The 24,620-nt window shown below is 47.0% G+C and overlaps 1 protein-coding gene across 1 annotated transcript in view; it reads right to left on the bottom strand.

Moving 5' to 3' along the window:
• Nucleotides 1–24,620, bottom strand: part of LOC115091554 (protocadherin-16-like) — a 145,558-nt gene that overhangs the window by 11,648 nt on the left and 109,290 nt on the right. Inside the window, exons 6-7 of the mRNA XM_029601737.1 lie at nt 18,448–18,734; nt 8,093–8,234 (exon numbers count right to left, since the gene is read on the bottom strand). Of these exons, the coding sequence (XP_029457597.1) occupies nt 8,093–8,234; nt 18,448–18,734 (429 nt within the window). The remainder of the gene's footprint in view (nt 1–8,092; nt 8,235–18,447; nt 18,735–24,620) is intronic.

The raw sequence follows: 24,620 nt of genomic DNA, 5'->3' as shown, positions 1-24,620 counted from the left end.
TATCACCTCCCTTTCACTGATTCCAACCCAACAAGCAAACTCTTCTGCACCATAAAAACTTTACCCAGACTACCACCCTATCACCTGACTATCACCCCCCTTTCACTGATCCCAACCCAACAAGCAAACTCTCCTGCACCATAAAAACTTTACCCACATTACCACCCTATCAACTATCACCTCCCTTTCTCTGATCCCAACCCAACAAGCAAGCTTTCTTGCCCCATAAAACCTTTGCCCACTTTACCACCCTATCACCTATCATCTCCCCTTCACTGCTCCCAACCCAACAAGCAAACTCTCCTGCCCCATAAGAACGTATTAAAATAATCAATTTACCACATCTCTCTCCCAATGTCAACCCAACAAAGGGAGCTCCTCCTCCTAAGCACTTTACTAAAATTATTGGACATCCTACCTACCGATCATTTAAGGATTCCTCCTTAAACTAAAAGACTATTACTTTCCTCTCACTGCTCTCAACCCTTTTCCCCCTAAGAACCTTACTCCTATTACCAGAGCACCACCTACCAGTAAAATGCCAACTTCTGCTCACTATTTCCAACCAAATAGAATAATTTGTCTCATATTCTAAGAGTAAAACTTCCTCCTTGCTACTCTTAACCCAACAAATATACCTTCCTTTTCCTATGCACCTTACTCATGCTAACAGAGTACTAAGATTATAAGAAGTTGCCATACTGAGTCAGACCAAGGGTCCATCAAGCCCAGCATCCTGTTTCCAGCAGAGGCCAAACCAGGCCACAAGAACCTGGCAATTACCCAAACACTAAGAAGATCCCATGCTACTGATGCAATTAATAGCAGTGGCTATTCCCTAAGGGGTAGATTTTCAAACTATGCGAATAGGCCTACTTTTGCTGGCGCATCAGGCGCAAGCAAAAGTACGCTGGATTTTAGTAGATACGCGCGGAGCCGCGCGTATCCACTAAAATCCTGGATCGGCGCGCGCAAGGCTATCAATTCTGTATAGCCGGCGCGCGCCGAGCCGCGCAGCCTACCCCCGTTCCCTCCAAGGCCGCTCCGAAATCGGAGCGGCCTTGGAGGGAACTTCCTTTTGCCCTCCCCTCACCTTCCCCTCCCTTCCCCTACCTAACCCACCCACCCGGCCCTGTCTAAGCCCCCCCCTTACCTTTGTCGGGGGATTTACGCCTCCCAGAGGGAGGCGTAAATCCCCGCGCGTCAGCGGGCCTCCTGCGCGCCGGGACGCGACCTGGGGGCGGGTACGGAGGGCGCGGCCACGCCCCCGGACCGCCCCGGGCCGTAGCCATGCCCCCGTACCCGCCCCCGAAACGCTGCCGACATGCCCCCGAAACGCCGCGACAACCGGGCCCGCCCCCCGACACGCCCCCCTCGGAGAACCCCGGGACTTACACAAGTCCCGGGGCTCTGCGCGCGCCGGTAGGCCTATGTAAAATAGGTGCACCGGCGAGCAGGGCTCTTAAAATCCGCCCCTAAGTCAACTTGATTAATAGCAGTTTATTGACTTCTCTTCTAGGTACTTGTCCAAACCTTTTTAAAACCTAGATAAGCTAACTGCCTTAACCACATCCTTTGGCAATGAATTCCAGAGCTTTATTGTGCATTGAGTGAAAAAGAATTTTCTCCAATTAGTTTTAAATGTGCCACATGCTAACTTCATGGTGTGCCCCCTAGTCCTTCTATTATCCGAAAGTGTAAATAACCGATTCACATCTACCCGTTCTAGACCTCTCATGATTTTATAGATCTTTATCATAACCCCCTCAGCTGTCTCTTCTCCAAGCTGAACAGCCCTAACCTCTTTAGCCTTTCCTCATAGGGGAGCTGTTCCATCCCCTTTATCATTTTGGTTGCCCTTCTCTGTACTTTCTCCATTGCAACTATATCTTTTTTGAGATGCGGTGATCAGAATTGCACACAGTATTCAAAATGCAGTTTCACCATGGAGCAATACAGAGGCATTATGAGATACTCCCTTTTATTTGCCATTCCCTTCCTAATTTATTTATTTAAACATTTTTATATACCTCTTATGCAATGGGAGTAGGTCTAAGCGGTTCATAAAGTAAAAACATTCGTAATAAAACATAAATCATCGCAAAGGTTGAACACAAAAATCAAATCATAAACAAACATTCATAACAACATAAATTACAATAAAATTAAAAGCTAATGGTAGATTCATAACATGCATAGAAATACAGAAAGATTATAGAGGCTTGAGAGAGGACTAGATGGAATCATTTCACTGCTGGCCTGTTAAATGGAATAATTCCTAACATTCTGTTTGCTTTTTGACTGTCGCAGCACACTAAACCCACTAATTCAATGTATTATCCACTATGATGCTTAGGTCTCTTTCCTGGGTGGTAATTCCTAAGATAAAACCTAACATCGTGTAACTTCTGCATGGGTTATTTTTCCCTATATGCATCACCTTGCACTTATCCACATTAAATTTCATCTGCCATTTCGATGCCCAATTTTCCAGTCTCACAAGGTCCTCCTGCAATTTAACACAATCTGTTTGTGATTTAATTGCTCTGAATAATTTTGTGTCATCTGCAAGTCTTATCACTTCACTCATCGTATTCCTTTCCAGATCATTTGTAAATATACTGAAAAGCACCGGTCCAAGTACAGATCCCTGAGGCACTCCACTGTTTACCCTTTTCCACTGAGAAAATTGACCATTTAATCCTACTCTCTCTTTCCTTTTAGCCAGTTTGTAATCCACGAAAGGACATCGCCACCTATCCCATGACTTTTTACTTTTCCTAGAAGCCTCTCATGAGGGACTTTGTCAAACGCTTTCTGAAAATCCAAGTATACTATATCTACCGGTTCACCTTTATCCACATGTTTATTAACTCCTTCAAAAAAGTGAAGCAGATTTGTGAGGCAAGACTTGCCCTGGGTAAAGCCATGCTGACTTTGTTCCATTAAACCATGTCTTTCTATATGTTCTGTGATTTTGATGTTTAGAACACTTTCCACTATTTTTCCTGGCACTGAAGTCAGGCTAACCGGTCTGTAGTTTCCCGGATCGCCCCTGGATCTCTTTTTAAATATCGTATTTACATTGGCTGCCCTCTAGTCTTCAGGTACAATGGATTATTTTAATTATAGATTAGAAATTACTAGTAATAGGTCTGAAATTTCATTTTTGAGTGTTTTCAGAACCCTGGGGTAAATACTATCTCCTCTTTACTACTCTCAATCTAACTAAGGGATCCATCTTCCCATAGTCACATTACCAGAGTAGTACTATGTCTCCAGTGTACCACCTATGGCTCACTACTCCCAGTCCAGCAAAGAGATCCGCATTTCCTTAAAACAGTGATTTCCAATTTGTCTTGGGGGATCCCCAGTCAGTGGAGTTTTTATGGTATCCATAATGAATATGCATGAGGTAGATTTGCATGCAATGGAGGCAGTGCCTGCAAATGTATATTTATTGTAGATATCCTGAAAACCACACTGGCTGGGAGTCCCCAGGACAAGTTTGGGAATCACTGCCTTAGAGCCTTCGTCACTCTAAAAGAACAAATCACAGAACATATAGAAAGACATGGTTTAATGGAACAAAGTCAGCATGGCTTTACCCAGGGCAAGTCTTGCCTCACAAATCTGCTTCACTTTTTTGAAGGAGTTAATAAACATGTGGATAAAGGTGAACCGGTAGATATAGTATAATTGGATTTTCAGAAGGCGTTTGACAAAGTTCCTCATGAGAGGCTTCTAGGAAAAGTAAAAAGTCATGGGATAGGTGGCGATGTCCTTTCGTGGATTGCAAACTGGCTAAAAGACAGGAAACAGAGAGTAGGATTAAATGGACAATTTTCTCAGTGGAAGGGAGTGGACAGTGGAGTACCTCAGGGATCTGTATTGGGACCCTTACTGTTCAATATATTTATAAATGATCTGGAAAGAAATACGACGAGTGAGATAATCAAATTTGCAGATGATACAAAATTGTTCAGAGTAGTTAAATCACAAGCGGATTGTGATAAATTGCAGGAAGACCTTGTGAGACTGGAAAATTGGGCATCGAAATGGCAGATGAAATTTAATGTGGATAAGTGCAAGGTGATGCATATAGGGAAAAATAACCTATGCAGAAGTTACACGATGTTAAGTTTTATCTTAGGAATTACCACCCAGGAAAGAGATCTAGGCGTCATAGTGGATAATACATTGAATTAGTGGGCTTAGTGTGCTGCGACAGTCAAAAAGCAAACAGAATGTTAGGAATTATTCCATTTAACAGGCCAGCAGTGAAATGATTCTATCTACCTCCGTCTCACTACTCTCACTATAACACAGGAACTGTCCCTCCGTTAAGGCCATGCCTCCTATTATCAGTATGTCACCTTGACCTCTAGAATACTACTTGCCTGTCAGTATCTGCAACCTACTAATTGAACCTTTTCTCCCCTATAAACTTTATTCAAATTCCACAGAGACCTGGGATGCAGTATATTTTTCCAGAGCACCACCTATGACTCGCTACTCCCAGCCCAGCTGACAGCCAGTGGACATGCCCTACAGGGTCTTCATCTTTACCAGCCCTTTTACCCATGGGTTGAGCTTTTGGGTTCCGGGGGCTGGCAAGGCTTAGGCGAGCATCCCTAATGGGCAGTTGGTGAGAGTCCAGGAACAGGCGGAGGTCAGGGCTAGCAGTGAAGAGGCAAGATCCAGGTTCGGACCAGGCGGAATACAGGAGAGTAGTCAAGGTTCATAGCAGATGTCAAGGCAGATGGCAATCCAGAAAGTAGCAGAAAACAACATGGAAGCCAATCCAACGAAGCAGCAATGCAACCAGAACAAAATTAGATTGGTGTCAGGAAATACTGGGACCGAGTTTCGTCCATACAATGTGGGCAAGTAGTGCAGCTACAGACATTAGCTTAGGCACAATAGCTCAGTGCACAGTCTGTAAACCGATTAACATCTCAACAAACTGGAAGTCTACTGTATTTGTCCAAGGCAGGAATCTTGCTTAAATTTACAGTACAGAACAGCACAAATAGACAAGTTGGCATCTCAGAAGTGTATAAAGGTATATGGGCGAAACTCGGCCCGAGTCGAACATTGGTTTTTACCTTTAATTAAAGTATTTCCTGACACCAATCTAATTTTGTTCTGGTTGCCATCCAGAAAGTAGTCAGTGTCGGTAGCAAAGGTCAGAACCAGCCGAGATGTACAAAGATGAAAGGAAGGCAGAAGGAACCAGGACACAGCAAGAACACACAGGACCCGGCAGACAAGGCAAGGAGAAAGGGGAGATGGAAACAAGATAGCAACACAAACTGCAGGCCAGGCAGGAGAAGCTTGGAGGACACCATCAGAGGGCACTTCCAGAGACTTTCCTGCCCCGGGGCCTTGATGGCTGGGGGTGGTGTACATGCACGGTGTGAATGTGAAGACTTTTGATGGCAGCTCCCGGCGGTGTCTTCCGGGCCCAGCGGTGCAGTGGGCAGGTGTGGCTGGTTGCAGGCCTTTCTAGCGACTGGCTGAAACGTTACACTAGCAAAGGGATCCTGCTTTTCCTTAGAGCAGTGATTCCCACTGGCCCCTACCTGTCCTGCAACAATCATCCCATGCCCCTCCTCCCGTCTTCCTTTTGCTTCCAAACTATTTGAATATACTGTTCAGCACCGCTGTCTTAACTTTCTTTCATCTCAAGCTTTCTTGATCCACTCCAGTCTGGTTTTTGCTCTCTACATTCACAGATACAGTCCTTGCCAAAGTCTCCAATGACCTGATTATGGCTAAAACCAAAGGCCTTTTTCTTAATCCTTATCCTTCTTGACCAATCTGCTGCTTTTGACACTGCTGATCACCACCTACTCCTCGATACTCTGTCAAGGCTTGGGTTTCAGGACTCTGGGCTGTCTTGGTTCTCTTCTTACCTCTCCCACCATACTTATAGCATTTCTTCTGGTGGATCCTCCCTTATTGCCATCTCACTATCAATTATTTTATAGTTAATTTTTATTTTGAAAATGTATTGTAAACCGTTTTGGTCATCTCATGTATTTGGTAAAACGGTATATAAATGTTTTAAATAAATAAATAAATAAATAAATAATTGAGGGGCCCCAGGGTCCTGTCCTGGGCCCTCTTCTCTTCTCTCTGAATAGTAATTCCCTTGATCTACTCTCATGGCTTTCAATACCATCTTTATGCTGATGATTCCCAGATTTACCTCTCTACACCAGTCCCAGATCTCAGCCTGTTGTCTGACATTGCTACCTGGGTGTTCCACCATCACCTTGAACTCAACACGGCCAAGACAGAGCTCCTTATGTTTCCTCCCAAACCCACTTCCCCTCTTCCTGCTTTCTCTATCTTTGTGCCTAACAGGGTCATCCTCCCATTCCCTTTAGCCTGCAACCTTGGAGTTATCTTCGATTCCTCTCTCTCCTTCTCTGCATATATCCAAAACATTGCTAAAATGTGACGTTTCTTTCTCTATAACATCATGAAAATCTGTCCTCTCCTTTCTGGGCATACTAAGAATCTCATGTATTTTATCATCACCTCTCGCTTAGACTATTGCAACCTGCTCCTCTCAGATCTCCCAGTGAGCCATTTCTCTCCACTGAAATCTGTCCTAAATTCAGCTGCATGACTTATCTTTCACCAAAGTCATTACACCCATATAATTCCTTAAGTCACTCCATTAACTCCCTCTCCATTCCTGCATACAGTTCAAGCTCCTCTTACTTACCTACAAGAGCCTTCACTCTGCAGCTCCTCACTACCTCTTCTCTCTTATCTCTCTCTACCCCTCCTCATGCACTCCCTCATCAGACAAGTTAGACATTCTGAACTGTTGCATCATGCTACCTTTTGTCTAAAACCCACCTAATTTAAGGCTGCATTTAAATCTTACATTTAATTGTTCCACTTACAGCCTCATTCATTTAAAACCATTATCTTAATAAATGAACTTCCCCAAGTCTCTTTTGCCCTGTATGTTTGTCTTGATTAGATTGTAATCTGTACTGAGCAGGGGTTGCTTCTTGTCGGGCGGATTTTAAAAGCCCTGCTCGCGTAAATCCGCCCGGATTTACGAGAGCAGGTCCTTGCGCGCCGGTGCGCCTATTTTCCATAGGCCGCCGGCGCGTGCAGGTCCCAGGGTTTGTCGAAGGGGGCGTGTCGGGGGGGTGGGACCCGAAGACGCGGCGTTTCGGGGGCGGGGTGGGGCGTTTCGGGGGTGGGACCGGGGGCGTGGTTTTGGCCCAGGGCGTTTCGGGGGCGTGGCCGCGCCCTCCGGAACCGCCCCCGGGTCGAGTCTCGGCACGCCAGCATCCCGCTGGCGCGCGTGGATTTCGGAGCGGCCTCGGAGGGAACTGTCTCCGTTCCGGAGACAGGCTGCGCGGCTCGGCACGCGCCAGCTGCCCAAAATTGGCAGCCTTGCGCGCGCCGATCCAGGATTTTAGAAGATACGCGCGGCTACGAGCGTATCTTATAAAATCCAGCGTACTTTTGTTTGCGCCTGGTGCGCAAACAAAAGTACGCGAACGCGCTTTTTAAAAAAATCTACCCCTGTGTGTTTTGTTGTACAGTGCTGCATGAGTTGAGCAGCACTAATGAAGTGTTAAATAGTAGATAACTAGGATATGACTGCCAGGATTACTTCAATTCTTCTTGTAATCATAGAGACTCCACTTGATCTCCAGTTCACCTTCACTTCTGCATCACAAAGGATCCTCTTTGCTTATTTCACAATTTCTTAAATTTTCATAATACGTTTTTGACTCCACCACTTTCACTGGGAGACTACTGTATCATCCACCACCTTTCTGTGAATATTTCCTAATTTTGCTCATGACTCTTATCTCGCTTCAGTCTCGTATCAAGACCTCTTGTTCTGGAACTCTCTTATTAAGCAACAATGTTTCACGATTACCAATGTGCCCTCCAGACCACCACCCATCCTCACCTCTCCAGTGGCATTCTCCCTCCCCTCCTAAATTACTCACATTGCCAGATCACCACTCTTAGCCTAGAAAAACTCCTCAAACTTATCCCACCCTTTATCAAATCTTCAAAGTTAACAGAACAGTCCACAACACACCATTGTCAGGGTCTATGAAGAAAGCATTGTTGGTCACTGAAGTCAGTCTGTAAGTGACTTTTCCATTGTCTGCATTGTCCCTGTCTGTGGCTGTCACGGTAATGATAGAACTGCCTGGAGGGGTGTGCTCCAGAAGAATGACCTAGAAGAAAGAAAAGCAATGAGCATTTAGTCAATACGTTCTACAGTTATCTGTTAGCATGAAAATATTATCTCCACTTTCTTTAGCAAAGGAGAGAGAGGGCTCTCTCCAGGAAGGAAGCAGAGTTGCTTACCTATAACAGGTGTTCTTAAAAGACAGCAGGACGTTAGTCCTCACCCATGGGCGACATCATCAGATGGAGACCCAATATGGAAAACGTATATCAAAATTTCTAGAACTTTGACTAAGCACACTGAGCATGCCCAGCATGCCTTATATCATGCGTCTATGCGGAGTCCCTCTCCAGTTATGTAACCTCGATTTATACATAAATCAAAAAATAGGAGAAATACAACTCTACAGGGGTGGCGGGGAGTTTCAGGAGGAATAACATCCTGTTGTCCTCGGAGAACACCTGTTACAGGTAAGCAACTCTGCTTTCTCTGAGAACAAGCAGGATGGTATTCCTCACACATGGGTGAATCCCTAGCTATAGGCTACTCCCCAACACAAAAGGGGACCAACAGATAACCATCCAGATGCCAATGGGCACAACAACACTGGTGCTGTTGGTAACAGAGGGGGGGAGACAGCCTGAAACCAAACAGGTCCTAGGTGGGAGAGTTGGGTTCTACACCTCAAACAGGTTCCGAAGGACAGATAGGCTGAACCTACTGTCATGTCGGCTAACTCTATCCAGACAGTAATGAGATTTGAATGTGTGGAGAGAACTCCTCGTTGCAGCCTTGCAGATCTCCTCCAAGGGAAGTGCTCACAAGAGGACCACCATCGCTACCATGGCTCTGATAGAAAGAGCCTTGACTTGACCCCCAAGATGCAGTCCTGCCTCGGCATAACAGAAGGAGATGCAATCTGCTAGCCAATTGGATATTGTCTGTTTGGCAAAAGTAACGCCCAACCTATTCCTATCAAAAGAAATAAAAAGTTGGGTGGACTTTCTATGGGCTTCTGTCCAATCCAGATAGAAGGCTAAGGCTCGCTTGAAGTCCAAACTGTGCAGTGTTCACCTTGGTGCGAATGGGTCTGGGAAAGAATGTTGGCAGGATGACTGACTGGTTAAGATGGAGCTCCATCACCATCTTAGGCAGGAACTTAGAGTGCATACGCAAGACCACCCTGTTATGATAAAACTTAGTATAAGAGGGATAAGCCACTATGGCCTGGAATTCACTGACCATATACACTGAAGTGACCGCCACCAAAAATATGACCTTCCAGGTCAGGTACTTCAGGTCTCAGGTGTGCAGAAGCTCAAAAGGAGCTTTCATCAGCTGAGATAACATGACCTTGAGGTTCCAAGACAAAGTGGGATGCCTTTTGAAGCAAGCCCCGCATGAAATGTGCAACTTTAGGCTGTACAAAAATGAGCATACCATCTACACCTTGGTGGTATGCACCAAGTGAACTGAGATGAAATTTTAACAGAGTTGGTCTTTAAGCCAGCTTCTGATAGGTGTAGGAGGTAGTCAAGCAGTTTTTGTGTGGGGCAAGAGAACGGATCTAGGGCCTCCTACACTTCAGTCCATAGGACTTTCTAGTGGAAGGCTATCTAGAAGCCACCGGGACCCGAGACACATCCTCTGAAAGATCAAGTGGCTGCAGGATTAACATCTCAACATCCAAGCTGTGAGCTGGGATACCTCAGCTTGCCTTGATCTTGCGTGATGAGATATGGGGAAGTCCCCAGACTGATCGGTCTCCAGATGGACAACTCCTGTAGGAATGGAAACCAGACCTGTCTCAGCCAATAAGGGACTATGAGGATCATAGTCCCCCTATCCACACGAAGCTTCAAGAGAGAATTTGTCACTAAGGGAATGGGAAAATACGCATTCAGATGACCCTTGCCCCAGTGACAGGAAAGGGCATCCAAGGCTGGTTTGCTGTCTGATCTGTATAGGGAGCAGAACTGAGGCACCTTCCTGTTGCAGGGGGACACAAAGAGATCTATGTCTGGGCTCTCACAGAGGGGGAATATGCAATTCTCTACCCCCTGGTCCAGGGACTACTTGTGGGGTCTGAAGGCTCGACTCAGCCAGTTTGCTACCATGTTCTCCTTCTTGGCCAGGTACATGGCCCTGAGCACCATCCCGTGGGACAAGGTCCATGACCAGATCTGGACCACTTCCTGACACAGGAGGCATGATCCTCTGCCTCCCTGCTTTTTGACATAACACTTGGCTACCTGGTTGTCGGTCTGGATCAGTAAAACTTTGTTGGACAGCCGATTTCTGAAAGCCTAGTGCGTACCAGATCTCCCGAAGCTCCTGGGATTTGACAAGACTGTTCCTTAGCAGACCAGAGACCCTCAGTGCAGAGCCTATCTACATGAGCTCCCCACCCCAGGGTGGATGCATCCATGGTTAGGACAATTTGGGAGGAGGACTTCGAAATGAGATCCCCTGTTCCAAATTACCTGGCACCAGGACAAGATGAGGTGACTTGGATGCAATCCTGGAGGCTCTGAGTGGTCTGGCACCACTGCAACCTCAGGGTCCATTGGGCTCTGTGCATGTGTAAACGTGCCAAGGGAGTGACATGGACAGTTGCGGCCATATGGCCCAATCACCTTAACAATGCCAAGCTGACACCTGCTGGCTCTGTTGGATCTGTGCCATGATGGTCTTCAAGGTGACATCCCTCTGGTGAGGCAGGAATGCCTTGGCCTGAGCATTGTCTAGCAGGGCTCATATGAAGCCCACTTGAAGTGATGGGCTGAGAAGGGACTTTGGGTGGTTGAGAATGAATCCTAATGACTCCAACACCTGGATGGTCAAGTGCATGGACCTGGCGGTCCCTGCCTGAGACATGCTCTTGCCCAGCCAATCATCCACATATAGAAAAACATGCACTCCCAGCCTACGGAGGTGTGCTGCCACCATGGCTAGGCATTTTATGAAGACCCGAGGGGCAACACCTGGTACTGGAAGTGCTGTTTTCTCACCACAAAAAGGAGATACTTCCCTTGACCGGGGAAGATCTCAATATGAGTATATGTGTCCTGTAGGTCGAGGGAGCATAGCCAGTCTCCATTTTGCAAAAGGGGGATGAAGGTGCACAGGGAAACCATCTTGAACTTTTCTTTTCTTAGAAACTTGTTCAAGGCCCTTAGGTCTAGGATGGGACAGAGTCCTAGAATCAGAAAGTACCTGGAGTAGAATCCATGGCCTCTTTGCCCTGGTGGTAAGGGCTTGACTGCTCTGGCCGTTAAGAGGGAAGACAGATCCACTAGTTGTACCTCCTGATGTGCTACCAACCTCCAAAATGGGCATGGAGAGCAATCTGGCAGGACAACCAATAGATTCATTTTGTACCCGTGACGAATAATGAACAGAATGCTCTGGTCTGAGGTTATATTGGGCCACTGGTTCACAAAGAACCACAGCCTTCCACCAACCAGAGGGTCCATCGACCCGGGTACGGGCAACTGGCTTACTCTCCTTACAGCCCAGTCAAAACCCCATCCTCGATGATTGAGGAGCCAGCTAGGGCTTAGGGGCTCTCTGCTGCCTATGGTGGCTGCAGGAGCCCTGATGATATAGACAGGAGCGAGGGGGCACTTTCTTTGGTGAAAGAAAGACTTCTTTGGCCCCAGTCTTGCTGGCCTCCTAAAAGAGGAGGAAGGGTCTGGAGTACTGGTGGAGAGTTGTTGAAGGGTTTTCATGGTGGTCCCGAAGCTGGGCCACAGCATCCCTCATGCTTTCTCAAAGAGATTCTCTCCAGTACAAGGCACGTCGGCGACTTGTTCCTGTACCTCTAGTCAGAGATCTGAGGCCCACAGCCTTGCCATTCTGTGGCCACTGATTCCCACTGCAGAGTCTCTCGATGCCATCTCAAAAACACTAGGTCACACAGACCTAGTGTTTTCTGCACTCCAGGCCCTTATGCACCAGTGACATGAGGGTGTCCTGCTGCTGTTGAGACAGCTGCTTGGTCACCTCCTGCATCTGCTTCCAGATGTCCCATGAGTACTGGTAGGCAGCAATGCGGGCAATGAGCATGGTGGCTTGAAACACCTTCCTCATAAGAGTGTCCATCATTCTATGGTCCTTCCCCAGGGGCGCCAAGGATTGAGTCTGAGAGCACGTGGCCCTTTTGTGGGCAGATTCGACCACCACCGACTGGTGGAGCAGCTGATGCTTATTGAATCCAGCAGCCTTCTGGACAGGGTAGACCCCGTCTGCCTTCTTATTAATGAGAGTCACTGTGAGGGAGTGTTCCCAATCCTCAGCAGCAACTCCTTAAGGATCTCTTGTACCGGGACCACATTGATCTCCTTAGGAAACTCCACGAACTGGAGGACCTCAAGCATTTAATGCCTATCATCCTTCTCAAGCAATAAATGAAAAGGGATGGCTTCTGCCATCAACCTCTCAAAACCTATGAAGGTTAAGTACTCAGACGAAGACTTCCTTCGCTCCTCTGGAGGAGAAGGCTCTGAAGGGAGATCCTCGGAGCTTTCGGAGGAGGTCTCTAAAGCGTCATCCCCCTAGAGGTTATAGGGTTCCTCATCCTCACTGTAAGCCATAGGTGATGGGTCTCTATGTGCTCAGCCTTCGTCCAGAGGTGCAGACACTGGTAGAACTGGAAAGTAGGCTGCAGGCCTCAGCATTGATGCCAGCCTCGGTGGAGCTTCCTCCTTGGAAAAACCTGCGATGAACACCGTATTGGTAGGGGGAAACCTCAGTGGCCCACTGGGCATCGATGCTGTCCCAGAAACCAATGCCAGCTGGATCAGTAACATACTGATGAGCATGTTGAGCTTCTTCAGAAGCGGTATGAGGACAGGTGGCACCGGGTCCGGTGCTGTCAGTGCCACGGGATCCAAGCCCTGCAGCATCTGTTCCACCACTAACTGGACTTGGCGCTTCAGCAACTCCTTGAACGTTGCCGATTCCAACATGGACTGGGAGGAAGGAGAGGTGGCCATATCCTCTTCGGATCCTCGAGGTGCATCGGTTACTGGCATCAGGACCAGTCGAGACCATCGCAGACACCTGAAACTGATAGAGGATTGGCACTCATCACCGTGGGGGCACTTTGGGGGCTATGCCAAAAAAGCCAGTGCATCCCTGTGCCTGGCATCGTGCATCGATAGGGACTAATACCGATTCTTCTTCAGCTTCCCTTGATGGTTGGCCCAGTCTTTCCTCAGTGCAGAGAGCTATGATGAGGAACCTGACATCCTTGGCCTGGAGGAGATCAATGATGGCCGATCTCCGGCCCCCCTGTCTTCCGATGGCATCAACGGAACCGATAGTCCCACCAATGTTGATGGCTTGGTGTCCATAGGTGTGGCTCCTTGGTCCTTTGATGCCGATGGCTCAGATTTCTTCGACACAAAGAGCTGTTCCATCTTGTCGAGTTAAAGCAGACATCCCTTCTGGGGTCTTCTGGGCACATAAGTGGCAACCCCGAATGCCATGAGATGCACCCAGGCAGAGGACACATATGTCATATGGATCTTTGAAGGACAAGGTTCTCGGGCACCGGGGGAATCACCAAAAACTGGAAGTGGCCATGCAGGATGAAAAACAAAAGGGGCATGAACCAAAAATGATGGTGGTGGGGCATTGATGGCTGGTGGGCACCGATGCACCACCATACGCCTGGGGGAATTCTGTGCAAAAATACTTAAAATTCTGCACACAAAAACTTAAAATTCTGCAAAATTCTGCAAACTTTCTTTTGGTCAAAATATCACAATTTACATGCCAGTCTTTAAGTAATTATATTTTAAATTAATACAGAAAAACATTATTACTTAGAGATGCAGAATTTTAAATATTTTGAGCAGAATTTCTCTAGAAATTCACTGTAAGATTGTCCCTTCCACTCGCTCTCCCTACTCCCCTGGCCACTTTGCTCTCTCAAACCCCAACTCCTCCACCTGCCAGTATCTCTCCCCTCCACCTCTAGGCCCAACCTCTTCCACTCTATCGCCAGTCCCAGAGTTTGACCCCGTTCTCAGTACTGCCCCTCACACAAGATCCCTCTGACCCTCACTCTCTCTCACACATGCTCCCTCTCTCTAGTACACATACACACACACCCTCATACAGGCTCCCTCACTCTCACGCACACACACACATCCCCTCATACAGGGTCCCTCTCTCTTGCATACACACCCACACAAGCTCCCTTTCTCTCTCACACATACATCCTCACACAGGCTACCTATGTCTCTCTCTCACGCTCCCCTTCACACAGGCTCTGTCTCACACATACACAATCCCTTCACACAGGCTAGCACCCTCACATACACGATCCCTTTTTCATACACACGCGCTCCCAGTCTCTCACACACATACACACGCCTTCACAATCTCCTCATATAGGCTCCTCTCTCTCTCTGGCACCCACACTCAAGCATCCCCCCCCCCCTGCTCTCTCACCTCCCATGCTCTCTCTCACACCCTCATGCTCACCCCCCTGCTTTCTCTCTCACACTCCCCTCCCCCACACCCCTCTTCCTGCTCTCTCACCTCTACTCCCACACACCCTTCTCCTCTCTCTTACACCCTTCTCCTCTCTCTTACACCCTTCTCCTCTGACATGCACACACATTCACTTTCACCAGGGCCTTCATTGTCGGGGCGAGTGGACCGTGTCCAGCGGCACACTGGGGCCTTCATCTTCACGCGCTCCGTTCGCGGCATGCTGGAGTCTCCTTTGCCATTTTCTGCGCAGAAAATGGCAATTCTGCACAGGAGGGGAATTCTGCACTCCGCAGTAACACAGAATTCCCCCAGGACTAACCACTACCACAGGGAATCGACCGTGAAATGAAACTTACCCGAATTGCTGAAAATCCCTACTAGAAGACACTACGGGAGGGCATCGAGCGGGACCCAACATGGAACAAAGAGGAAAAATCCATGAAAAATGCAAGAAAAAGCAGTTTGACAAGGCTAAAAAAACCAAACAAAAAAACAGCCAAAGTGAGCTCACTCACACCTTGAGGCTTACAGCTCCATGGGAAAAGAGAGACTGGAGAGGGTCCCCACATGGTTGCGTAGTTTAGGGCATGCTGGGCATTCTCAGGCTGCCTATAAAACTTCTAGAAATTTTGACATGAGTTTTCCGCATCAGGGCTCCATCTGATGATGTCACTGATGTGTGAGGACTAACATCCTGCTTGTCCTTGGATAATTCTTATGATCCTTCTCCCTTATCATGGGCAGAAACAAACAAAGCCACTCCTCTCCCATTCAACACAAGAATCTGTAGAGCACTCCACCCCTATCACAAGTAGAAACTCCAAGGGGCACCTATCACCAGCAGAGAATCCCTGACGCACTCCTCTTCTACCACCAGCAGAGGATCCCTGATGCACTCCTCTCCTACCACCAGCAGAGGATCCCTGACGCACTCCTCTTCTACCACCAGCAGAGGATCTCTGACGCACTCCTCTCCTACCACCAGCAGAGAATCCCTGACGCACTCCTCTCCTACCACCAGCAGAGAATCCCTGACGCACTCCTCTTCTACCACCAGCAGAGGATCCCTGACGCACTCCTCTTCTACCACCAGCAGAGAATCCCTGACATACATCTCCCCTATCACCAGCAGAGAATCCCTGACGCACTCCTCCCCTATCACCAGCAGAGAATCCCTGACGCACTCCTCTCCTACCACCAGTAGAGAATCCCTGACGCACTCCTCCCCTACCACCAGCAGAGAATCCCTGACGCACTCCTCTCCTACCACCAGCAGAGAATCCCTGACGCACTCCTCTTCTACCACCAGCAGAGAATCCCTGACGCACTCCTCTCCTACCACCAGTAGAGAATCCCTGACGCACTCCTCCCCTATCACCAGCAGAGAATCCCTGATGTACAACTCCCCTATCACCAGCAGAGAATCCCTGACGCACTCCTCTTCTACCATCAGTAGAGAATCCCTGACGTACTCCTCCCCTATCACCAACAGAGAATCCCTGATGTACAACTCCCCTATCAACAGCTGAGAATCCCTGACGCACTCCTCTTCTACCACCAGTAGAGAATCCCTGACGCACTCCTCTTCTACCACCAGCAGAGGATCCCTGACGCACTCCTCTTCTACCACCAGCAGAGAATCCCTGATGCACTCCTCTCCTACCACCAGTAGAGAATCCCTGACGCACTCCTCCCCTATCACCAGCAGAGAATCCCTGATGTACACCTCCCCTACCACCAGCAGAGAATCCCTGACGCACTCCTCTCCTACCACCAGTAGAGAATCCCTGACGTACTCCTCTTCTACCACCAGTAGAGAATCCCTGATGTACAACTCCCCTATCACCAGCAGAGAGTCTCTGACGCACTCCTCTTCTACCACCAGTAGAGAATCCCTGACGAACTCCTCTTCTACCACCAGCAAAGAATCCCTGATGTACAACTCCCCTACCACCAGCAGAGAATCCCTGATGCACTCCTCTCCTACCACCAGTAGAGAATCCCTGACGCACTCCTCTTCTACCACCAGCAGAGGATCCCTGACGCACTCCTCTTCTACCACCAGCAGAGAATCCCTGACGCACTCCTCTCCTATCACCAGCAGAGAATCCCTGACACATTCCTCTCCTATCACCAGCAGAGAATCCCTGACGCATTCCTCTCCTATCACCAGCAGAGAATCCCTGACGCACTCCTCCCCTACCACCAGCAGAGAATCCCTGATGTACAACTCCCCTACCACCAGCAGAGAATCCCTGATGCACTCCTCTTCTACCACCAGCAGAGAATCCCTGATGCACTCCTCTTCTACCACCAGCAGAGAATCCCTGATGTACAACTCCCCTACCACCAGCAGAGAATCCCTGACGCACTCCTCTCCTACCACCAGCAGAGAATCCCTGATGCACTCCTCTTCTACCACCAGCAGAGAATCTCTGACGCACTCCTCTTCTACCACCAGCAGAGAATCCCTGACATACATCTCCCCTATCACCAGCAGAGAATCCCTGACGTACATCTCCCCTATCACCAGCAGAAAATCCCTGACGCACTCCTCTTCTACCACCAGCAGAGAATCCCTGACATACATCTCCCCTATCACCAGCAGAAAATCCCTGACGCACTCCTCTCCTATCACCAGCAGAGAATCCCTGATGCACTCCTCCCCAACAACCAGCAGAGAATCCCTGACGCACTCCTCCCCTACCAGCAGAGACTCCAAGGGGCACCCCTCCCATATCACCAGCAGAGAATCCCTGATGCATTCATCCTCTATCACCAGCAGAGACTCCCTGACGTACTCCTCCCCTACCACCAGCAGAGAGTCTCTGACGCACTCCTCCCTATCACCAGCAGAGAATCCCTGATGCACTCCTCCCCTACCACCAGCAGAGACTCCAAGGAGCACTCCTCCCCTACCACCAGCAGAGATTTCAAGGGGCACTTCTCCCCTATCACCAGCAGAGACTCCATGGGGCACTCCTCCCCTATCACCAGAAGAGACTCCTCAGGGCACTGTTCCCCTATCACCAAAAGAGATAAAGAACATAAGAAATTGCATGCTGGGTCAGACCAAGGGTCCATCAAGCCCAGCATCCTGTTTCCAACAGAGGCCAAACCAGGCCATAAGAACCTGGCAAGTACCCAAACACTAAGAAGATCCCATGCTACTGATGCAATTAATAGCAGTGGCTATTCCCTAAGTAAACTTGATAAATAGCAGGTAATGGACTTCTCCTCCAAGAACTTATCCAAACCTTTTTTGAACCCAGCTACACTAACTGCACTAACCACATCCTCTGGCAACAAATTCTAGAGTTTAATTGTGCGTTGAGTGAAAAAGAAATTTCTCCGATTAGTCTTAAATGTGCTACTTGCTAACTTCATGGAGTGCCCCCTAGTCCTTCTATTATCCGAAAGTGTAAATAACCGAGTCACATCTACTTGTTCAAGACCTCTCATGATCTTAAAGACCTCTCTCATATCCCCCCTCAGCCGTCTCTTCTCCAAGCTGAAAAGCCCTAACCTCTTCAGCCTTTCCTCATATGGGAGTTATTCCATCCTCTATAGGAAACTCCTTCCCTGTCAAGAGCAGAGACCCCTCAGGACATTCCCCCCCCCCCCCCCCCATCAATAGCAGAGACTCCCTGAGGCGCTCCTCTCCTATCACTCTAGTATAATGTTCCTTAATTCTTCTTCACATATAAGCAGAATCCATCTTTGATGCTGACAATGGTCAGCATTTTACAGACCTGATAGAGTTCCTGCATGAACTCCGGAGCGTTGTCGTTGATGTCCTCAACAATGATAGTTACATTAGCCTGGGTCTCGTGCTTGGAGTCTGAAGAGCGTACAGTGAGGGTATACCAGCTTCGATCCTCAAAGTCCAGGGCTTGTGTCAAAGAGATCTGTCCACCATAGGGAAGAATGCTGAAAGTTTCCCGTGACACACTGTCCAGGAGGAGGGCATAGGAAAGGGCAGGGCCAGAGTCCACATCGTTTCCTGTCACCTGCGTGATCATAGTGCCAACCAGAGTATCTGGGGAGAAAGGGAAGAGTTATAGACAGATATACCAAGCATTTCATCAAGTGCACTCTTGTCTTGAGAAGTTCATGCCTCAATAAATTGGTCCATAAGATGCCACCAGCCTGTCGTTGGCATGCATGGCCATGAAACACTGGCAGTTAACAACTGCACCACACTGCATCAAGAATCACTGCTAGGCAAGAACACAGGACACTGCAAAGTACTAGTAAATACTGCCACGTAACACACAGCGCCACAGCAGGCCAAGACACAGTACCAGGAAACCACCTCACCACACTGCATCAAGAGCCACTGCAAGGCAAAACCACACTGCACTGCACACTACTGAGACACACTGCCAGGTAACAAGAAATAATGCTGCAACACTATAAGGAAAATGCTGAGTAATGACTTGCACAGCTAAGGACAAAGTGTCATGATATAAAGTTACAGGGAGGAAGATTTGGAAAACATGAGAAAATACTTCTTTACTGAGAATATTGCAAACCCCTTGCATAGTCTACGGCAGATGCAGTGCCAAAATTAGCTGTGACAGAATATAAACATGACTGGGACATGCAGAGAGTGCAGGAGTAAAGGGAGATGGTGTTAACAGATAGAAGAAATGAGGGAAAAGCCTTGAGTGTTTGCTCATCATGTGGAACTTTAAGAGGCCAAAGAGGTGAGAGTATAAGCAAAAGGACATAGTGTAGAGGTAAAACTGCATCAGGTTTCCAAGGCTGCTGGGGTAACCTGCACGGTGCAGCCATGGTGAAACAGCACTGGGGTAATCCACAGGAAGCAATCATGGTGAAACAGCACTGGGGTAATCCACAGGGAGCAGTCATGGTGAAACAGCACTGGGGTAATCCACAGGGAGCAGTCATGGTGAAACAGCACTGGGGTAATCTGCAGGGAGCAGCCATGGTGAAACAGCACTGGAGTAATCCACAGGGAGCAGCCATGGTGAAATAGCACTGGGGTAATCTGCACGGAGCAGTCATGGTGAAACAGCACTGGGGTAATCTGCAGGGAGCAGCCATGGGGAAACAGCACTGGCATAATCTGCACAGAGCAGTCATGGTGAAACAGCATTGGGGTAATCCGCACGGAGCAGTCATGGTGAAATAGCACTGGGGTAATCCGCAGGGAGCAGCCATGGGGAAACAGCACTGGCATAATCTGCAGGGAGCAGCCATGGGGAAACAGCACTGGAATAATCCGCAGGGAGCAGCCATGGGGAAACAGCACTGGGATAATCCACACGGAGCAGTCATGGTGAAACAGCACTGGAATAATCTGCAGGGAGCAGCCATGGGGAAACAGCACTGGAATAATCTGCAGGGAGCAGCCATGGGGAAACAGCACTGGCATAATCTGCAGGGAGCAGCCATGGGGAAACAGCACTGGAATAATCTGCAGGGAGCAGCCATGGGGAAACAGCACTGGAATAATCTGCAGGGAGCAGCCATGGGGAAACAGCACTGGAATAATCTGCAGGGAGCAGCCATGTTGAAACAGCACTGGCATAATCTGCAGGGAGCAGCCATGGGGAAACAGCACTGGCATAATCTGCAGGGAGCAGCCATGGTGAAACAGCACTGGAATAATCTGCAGGGAGCAGCCATGGGGAAACAGCACTGGCATAATCTGCAGGGAGCAGCCATGGGGAAACAGCACTGGAATAACCTTCAGGGAGCAGCCATGGGGAAACCACCGGAATAATCTACATGGAGTAACCATGGTTATAACTGTAACAGCACTGGGGTAACCTGCACGGAGCAGCCATGGTTATACCTGTAACAGCACTGGGGTAACCTGCACGGAGCAGCCATGGTTATACCTGTAACAGCACTGGGTAACCTGCACGGAGCAGCCATGGTTATACCTGTAACAGCACTGGGGTAACCTGCACGGAGCAGCCATGGTTATACCTGTAACAGCACTGGGGTAACCTGCACGGAGCAGCCATGGTTATACCTGTAACAGCACTGGGTAACCTGCACGGAGCAGCCATGGTTATACCTGTAACAGCACTGGGGTAACCTGCACGGAGCAGCCATGGTTATACCTGTAACAGCACTGGGGTAACCTGCACGGAGCAGCCATGGTTATACCTGTAACAGCACTGGGGTAACCTGCACGGAGCAGCCATGGTTATACCTGTAACAGCACTGGGGTAACCTGCACGGAGCAGCCATGGTTATACCTGTAACAGTACTGGGTAACCTGCTAGGAGTGACCATGGTTATAACTCTAATAGCACTGTGGTAACTTACAAGGAGTCAGTAGCTCATGTACAAGCAGTGCATATTGAAGACATCTGCAATATTGGAATATGGTCGTCAGTGCACGTCTTTATGTCTCTTTGCATCTGTGGGCAATCTATAAAAGTTGACAGTAAATGTGGACAAGCAGTTTCACTTAGTTTGTTAACCTGGTAGTCTACTCTGAATGTTGGGGTCCAGATTACTTATTCAATAAATGCTTCAGTGCAACCCTCAGCTTGGGACTCCCCACATATCATGGCTAATTTAGCCCTGCTTATTGATGGAGAAAGCAAGTTTGCTTACCATAAACAGCAGAATGAATTAGCCATGCTAAATATCTGCCCGTCTCTCTGAAGAGTCGACTACTGAGCTAGGCTTAGCTCTTCAATCCATTGAGTGGCTCACGAGGCAATGCCCATGTGGGAATTCCTGCACATGCTCAGTTGAGCATAAAGCTCTATGAGTTTAGAGCCTATAAGTAAAGAATTACCTGAGCTAAAAGATTCCAATTTATCCCTGTCAACTGAAAAACAGGCTGTTAATACAAACAAAAAGCAAACTTTGAAATGTCTGTACGTGAATGCCAGAAGTCTAAGTAGTAAGATGGGAGAATTAGAATGAATAGCAGCGAATGACAGACATAAGTGGCATCTCAGAGACATGGTGGAAGGAAGATAACCAATGGGACAGTGCTATATCAGGTTACAAATTATAACGCAATGATAGAGAAGAGCAACTTGGTGGTGGGATGGTGCTTTTTGTCTGGGATGACAGAATCCAACAGGATAAAGATCCTGCATGAGACTAAATACACAATCGAATCTTTATGGCTAGAAACCCCTCGTGTGTTGGGGAAGAGTATAGTGATAGGAGTATACTACCGTCCACCTTGCTAATATGATGAGGCGGATGATAAAACGCTAAGAGAAATTAGGGAAGCTAACCAAATTGGTAGTGTGGTAATAATAAGAACTTGCCATGCTGGGTCAGACCAAGGGTCCATCAAGCCCAGCATCCTGTTTCCAACAGAGGCCAAACCAGGCCACAAGAACCTGGCAATTACCCAAACACTAAGAAGATCCCATGCTACTGATGCTAGTAATGGCAGTGGCTATTCCCTAAGGGAGATTTCAATTACCACAAATTAAAGAGAGTGCAAAACAACCCCAAACTTAGGCCAAAAACCAACATAAACAAATATGGGATCAAACCAAAGTTATTTTAGACTCCGGTATAACCTTCACATATTAGTAAGTGAGTTGTCTTAATACACGTTACATGTCTCATTACTTATCGCTCATTCGTCTAACATTATCTATGTTTTTTATTTTGTGGTTATCTGCATATTGTTATTTTAAGTTAGATCATATGTATTTTTGAAGAGCCAGGTTTTAAGCTCCTGTTTGAAACTCTTTCTGTTATCAGACGTAATGTCCCTGGTAGAGAATTACACAACTTGGGGCCTGCTATGGAAAATATTCGGTCTCTTATTTGCATTAGATGTGTACTCCGTGTTGTAGGCACAGTTAATATTCCTTTGTTTTGCGATCTTAGCGTTCGCTGTGGTGTGCATGGTTGCAGTGTCATGGGTTTCTGTCATTGATGATATTAAAGATTAGTGTTAATACTTTATAATGGATTCTGGATTGTACTGGCAGCCAGAGAGGGGGTGATGTGGTCCAATTTCCGTGTCCTATTAAAAGTCTTGCTGAGGCATTTTGTATTAACTGTAATTATTTTAATAGTCCTGAAGGTAGGCCTAGTAACAGGGAGCTGCAGTAGTCTATGTCTGAGAATATTAATGTTTTAAGAGAGTGTGGAAGCCCTGGAAAGTTAGTAAAGATTTCAACCGATGTAATATTTGCATCTTGGAGTATCCTGTTTTAATTAATTTGCTTATGTGCTTTTTAATTGTAATGTTCTCATCAATCTGTATTCCTAGGTCCTGGCAAATAGAATGAAGAACTGTATGTCTTCTGCATATAAGATGAAGTTGATTCCTAGTTCCGCTAGTTATGCATACAGAGGAAGTATATAAATGTTGAATAGTGTTGTCAAGAGTGATGAACCCTGGGGGACAGCTGTATCGATAGGGAAGGTGTCAGATATGTGGTTGCTCAATTTGACTTGGAATGTTCTATTGGCTAGGAAGGAAGAGAACCATTTGAGAACACTTCCGTCTATTCCAATTTTTCTCAACTGATGGCATAGCAGGATGTAGTCCACAGTGACGAAGGCTATTGTTAAATCAGTTAGCACCAGGATAAAGGATTCATCATTGTCAAACCCCTGTATTACAGGGTTTATTAAAGATAGGAGTAAAGTTTCTGTTGATCGATATTTTCTGAATCTGAATTGGTTTGGATATAGAATATCGTTATCTTCTAGGTGGTTTTCCAATTGAGATAGCATTGCTTTTCCTAGAAATTTTGCGATAAAAGGCAAGTTGGATATTGGTCAATAATTGTCCCAATTGTAAATTCTGCCAGTTTTGTTTTTTAGGATTGGTTTGATCACAGCTTGTTTTTCCCCAGGAGGTACCAAACCTTCTGAGAGTGAATGGTTGATTATAGTTGAGATTGTCGGAGTGATTACACTGTATACTATTTTCAGGGAACTTGCAGGAATTGGGTCCAGTGAGTGGGTAGCAGGCTTAATTTTGGTAATGATTTGATTAATTAGTTACTCTGTCGAATGTGGTCCATGTTTTTCTTCTGGTTCTTTTGTTGGTGAGCATGAGGAGAATTGTGTTTTTAACCTATTGATTTTATCTAACAATGAGGTGGCATATTTGTTGCAGGCATTCTTTGAGAAGTAATAGTTACTCAAGATGGAGGAAGATGGGTCCTTGATTAAGTTTTGACAGTTTCGAAGAGTAATTTGGAATTAAATATTATCCCGTGAATCTGTTTTGCATAGTAATATTTTTTTGCTTTATTGATTTGTGCATGGTATTTTGTTAGGTGGGATCTGTATTTTCCTAGGGATTCTGTAGAAGGGCATTTCCGCCATTGTTTTTCAGATTTCCTTAGTGTCTGTTTAGTGCGTCTTAGCTCTTCGCTGTACCATGGTTTCTTTTGTTTAGAAGTATTTAGTTCTTTTTGGAACGTTTATGCCTGGACTGGGCTTATGTTATTGGCTATATCATTGACGATTTTATCCCAGAAGTCAAAAGCTGAGGAGGCATTAGTTTGATTAAAGTCAATTAGCTTATTTTTAATTGATTCTTCAAGTACATCCAATTCTATCTTTTTTCTGAATGTGAAAGTTTGACTATTATTTAAATAAATAACAAATATTATTTAAATTTGTTTGCTTTGTGTTGAGGAGGGTTATATCTGCTTTTATTAGTTGGGGATCAGACCAGGGCAATATATTATGGCAGGTATTGATTGCACAATTATTGTGATTGGCAAATAAATATTAGATCAAGGATAAGTCCTGCTTTATGAGTGGGCTTTGTTACAAACTGTGAGCATCCCATTGCTTCCACTATATCTAAAAAAATGTCAATGCTGTGGTTTTTGGTGTTCTTTAGGAAAATTGGTTCTTACCTGCTAATTTTCATTCCTATAGTACCACAGATCAGTCCAGACTCCTGGGTTTATGAAGCCCTGCCAGCAGAGAG

The sequence above is a fragment of the Rhinatrema bivittatum genome, chromosome 5 (assembly GCF_901001135.1).
Source record: "Rhinatrema bivittatum chromosome 5, aRhiBiv1.1, whole genome shotgun sequence".
NCBI classification, from domain to species: domain Eukaryota; kingdom Metazoa; phylum Chordata; class Amphibia; order Gymnophiona; family Rhinatrematidae; genus Rhinatrema; species Rhinatrema bivittatum.
This window is presented reverse-complemented; position numbering and strand designations above follow the sequence as displayed.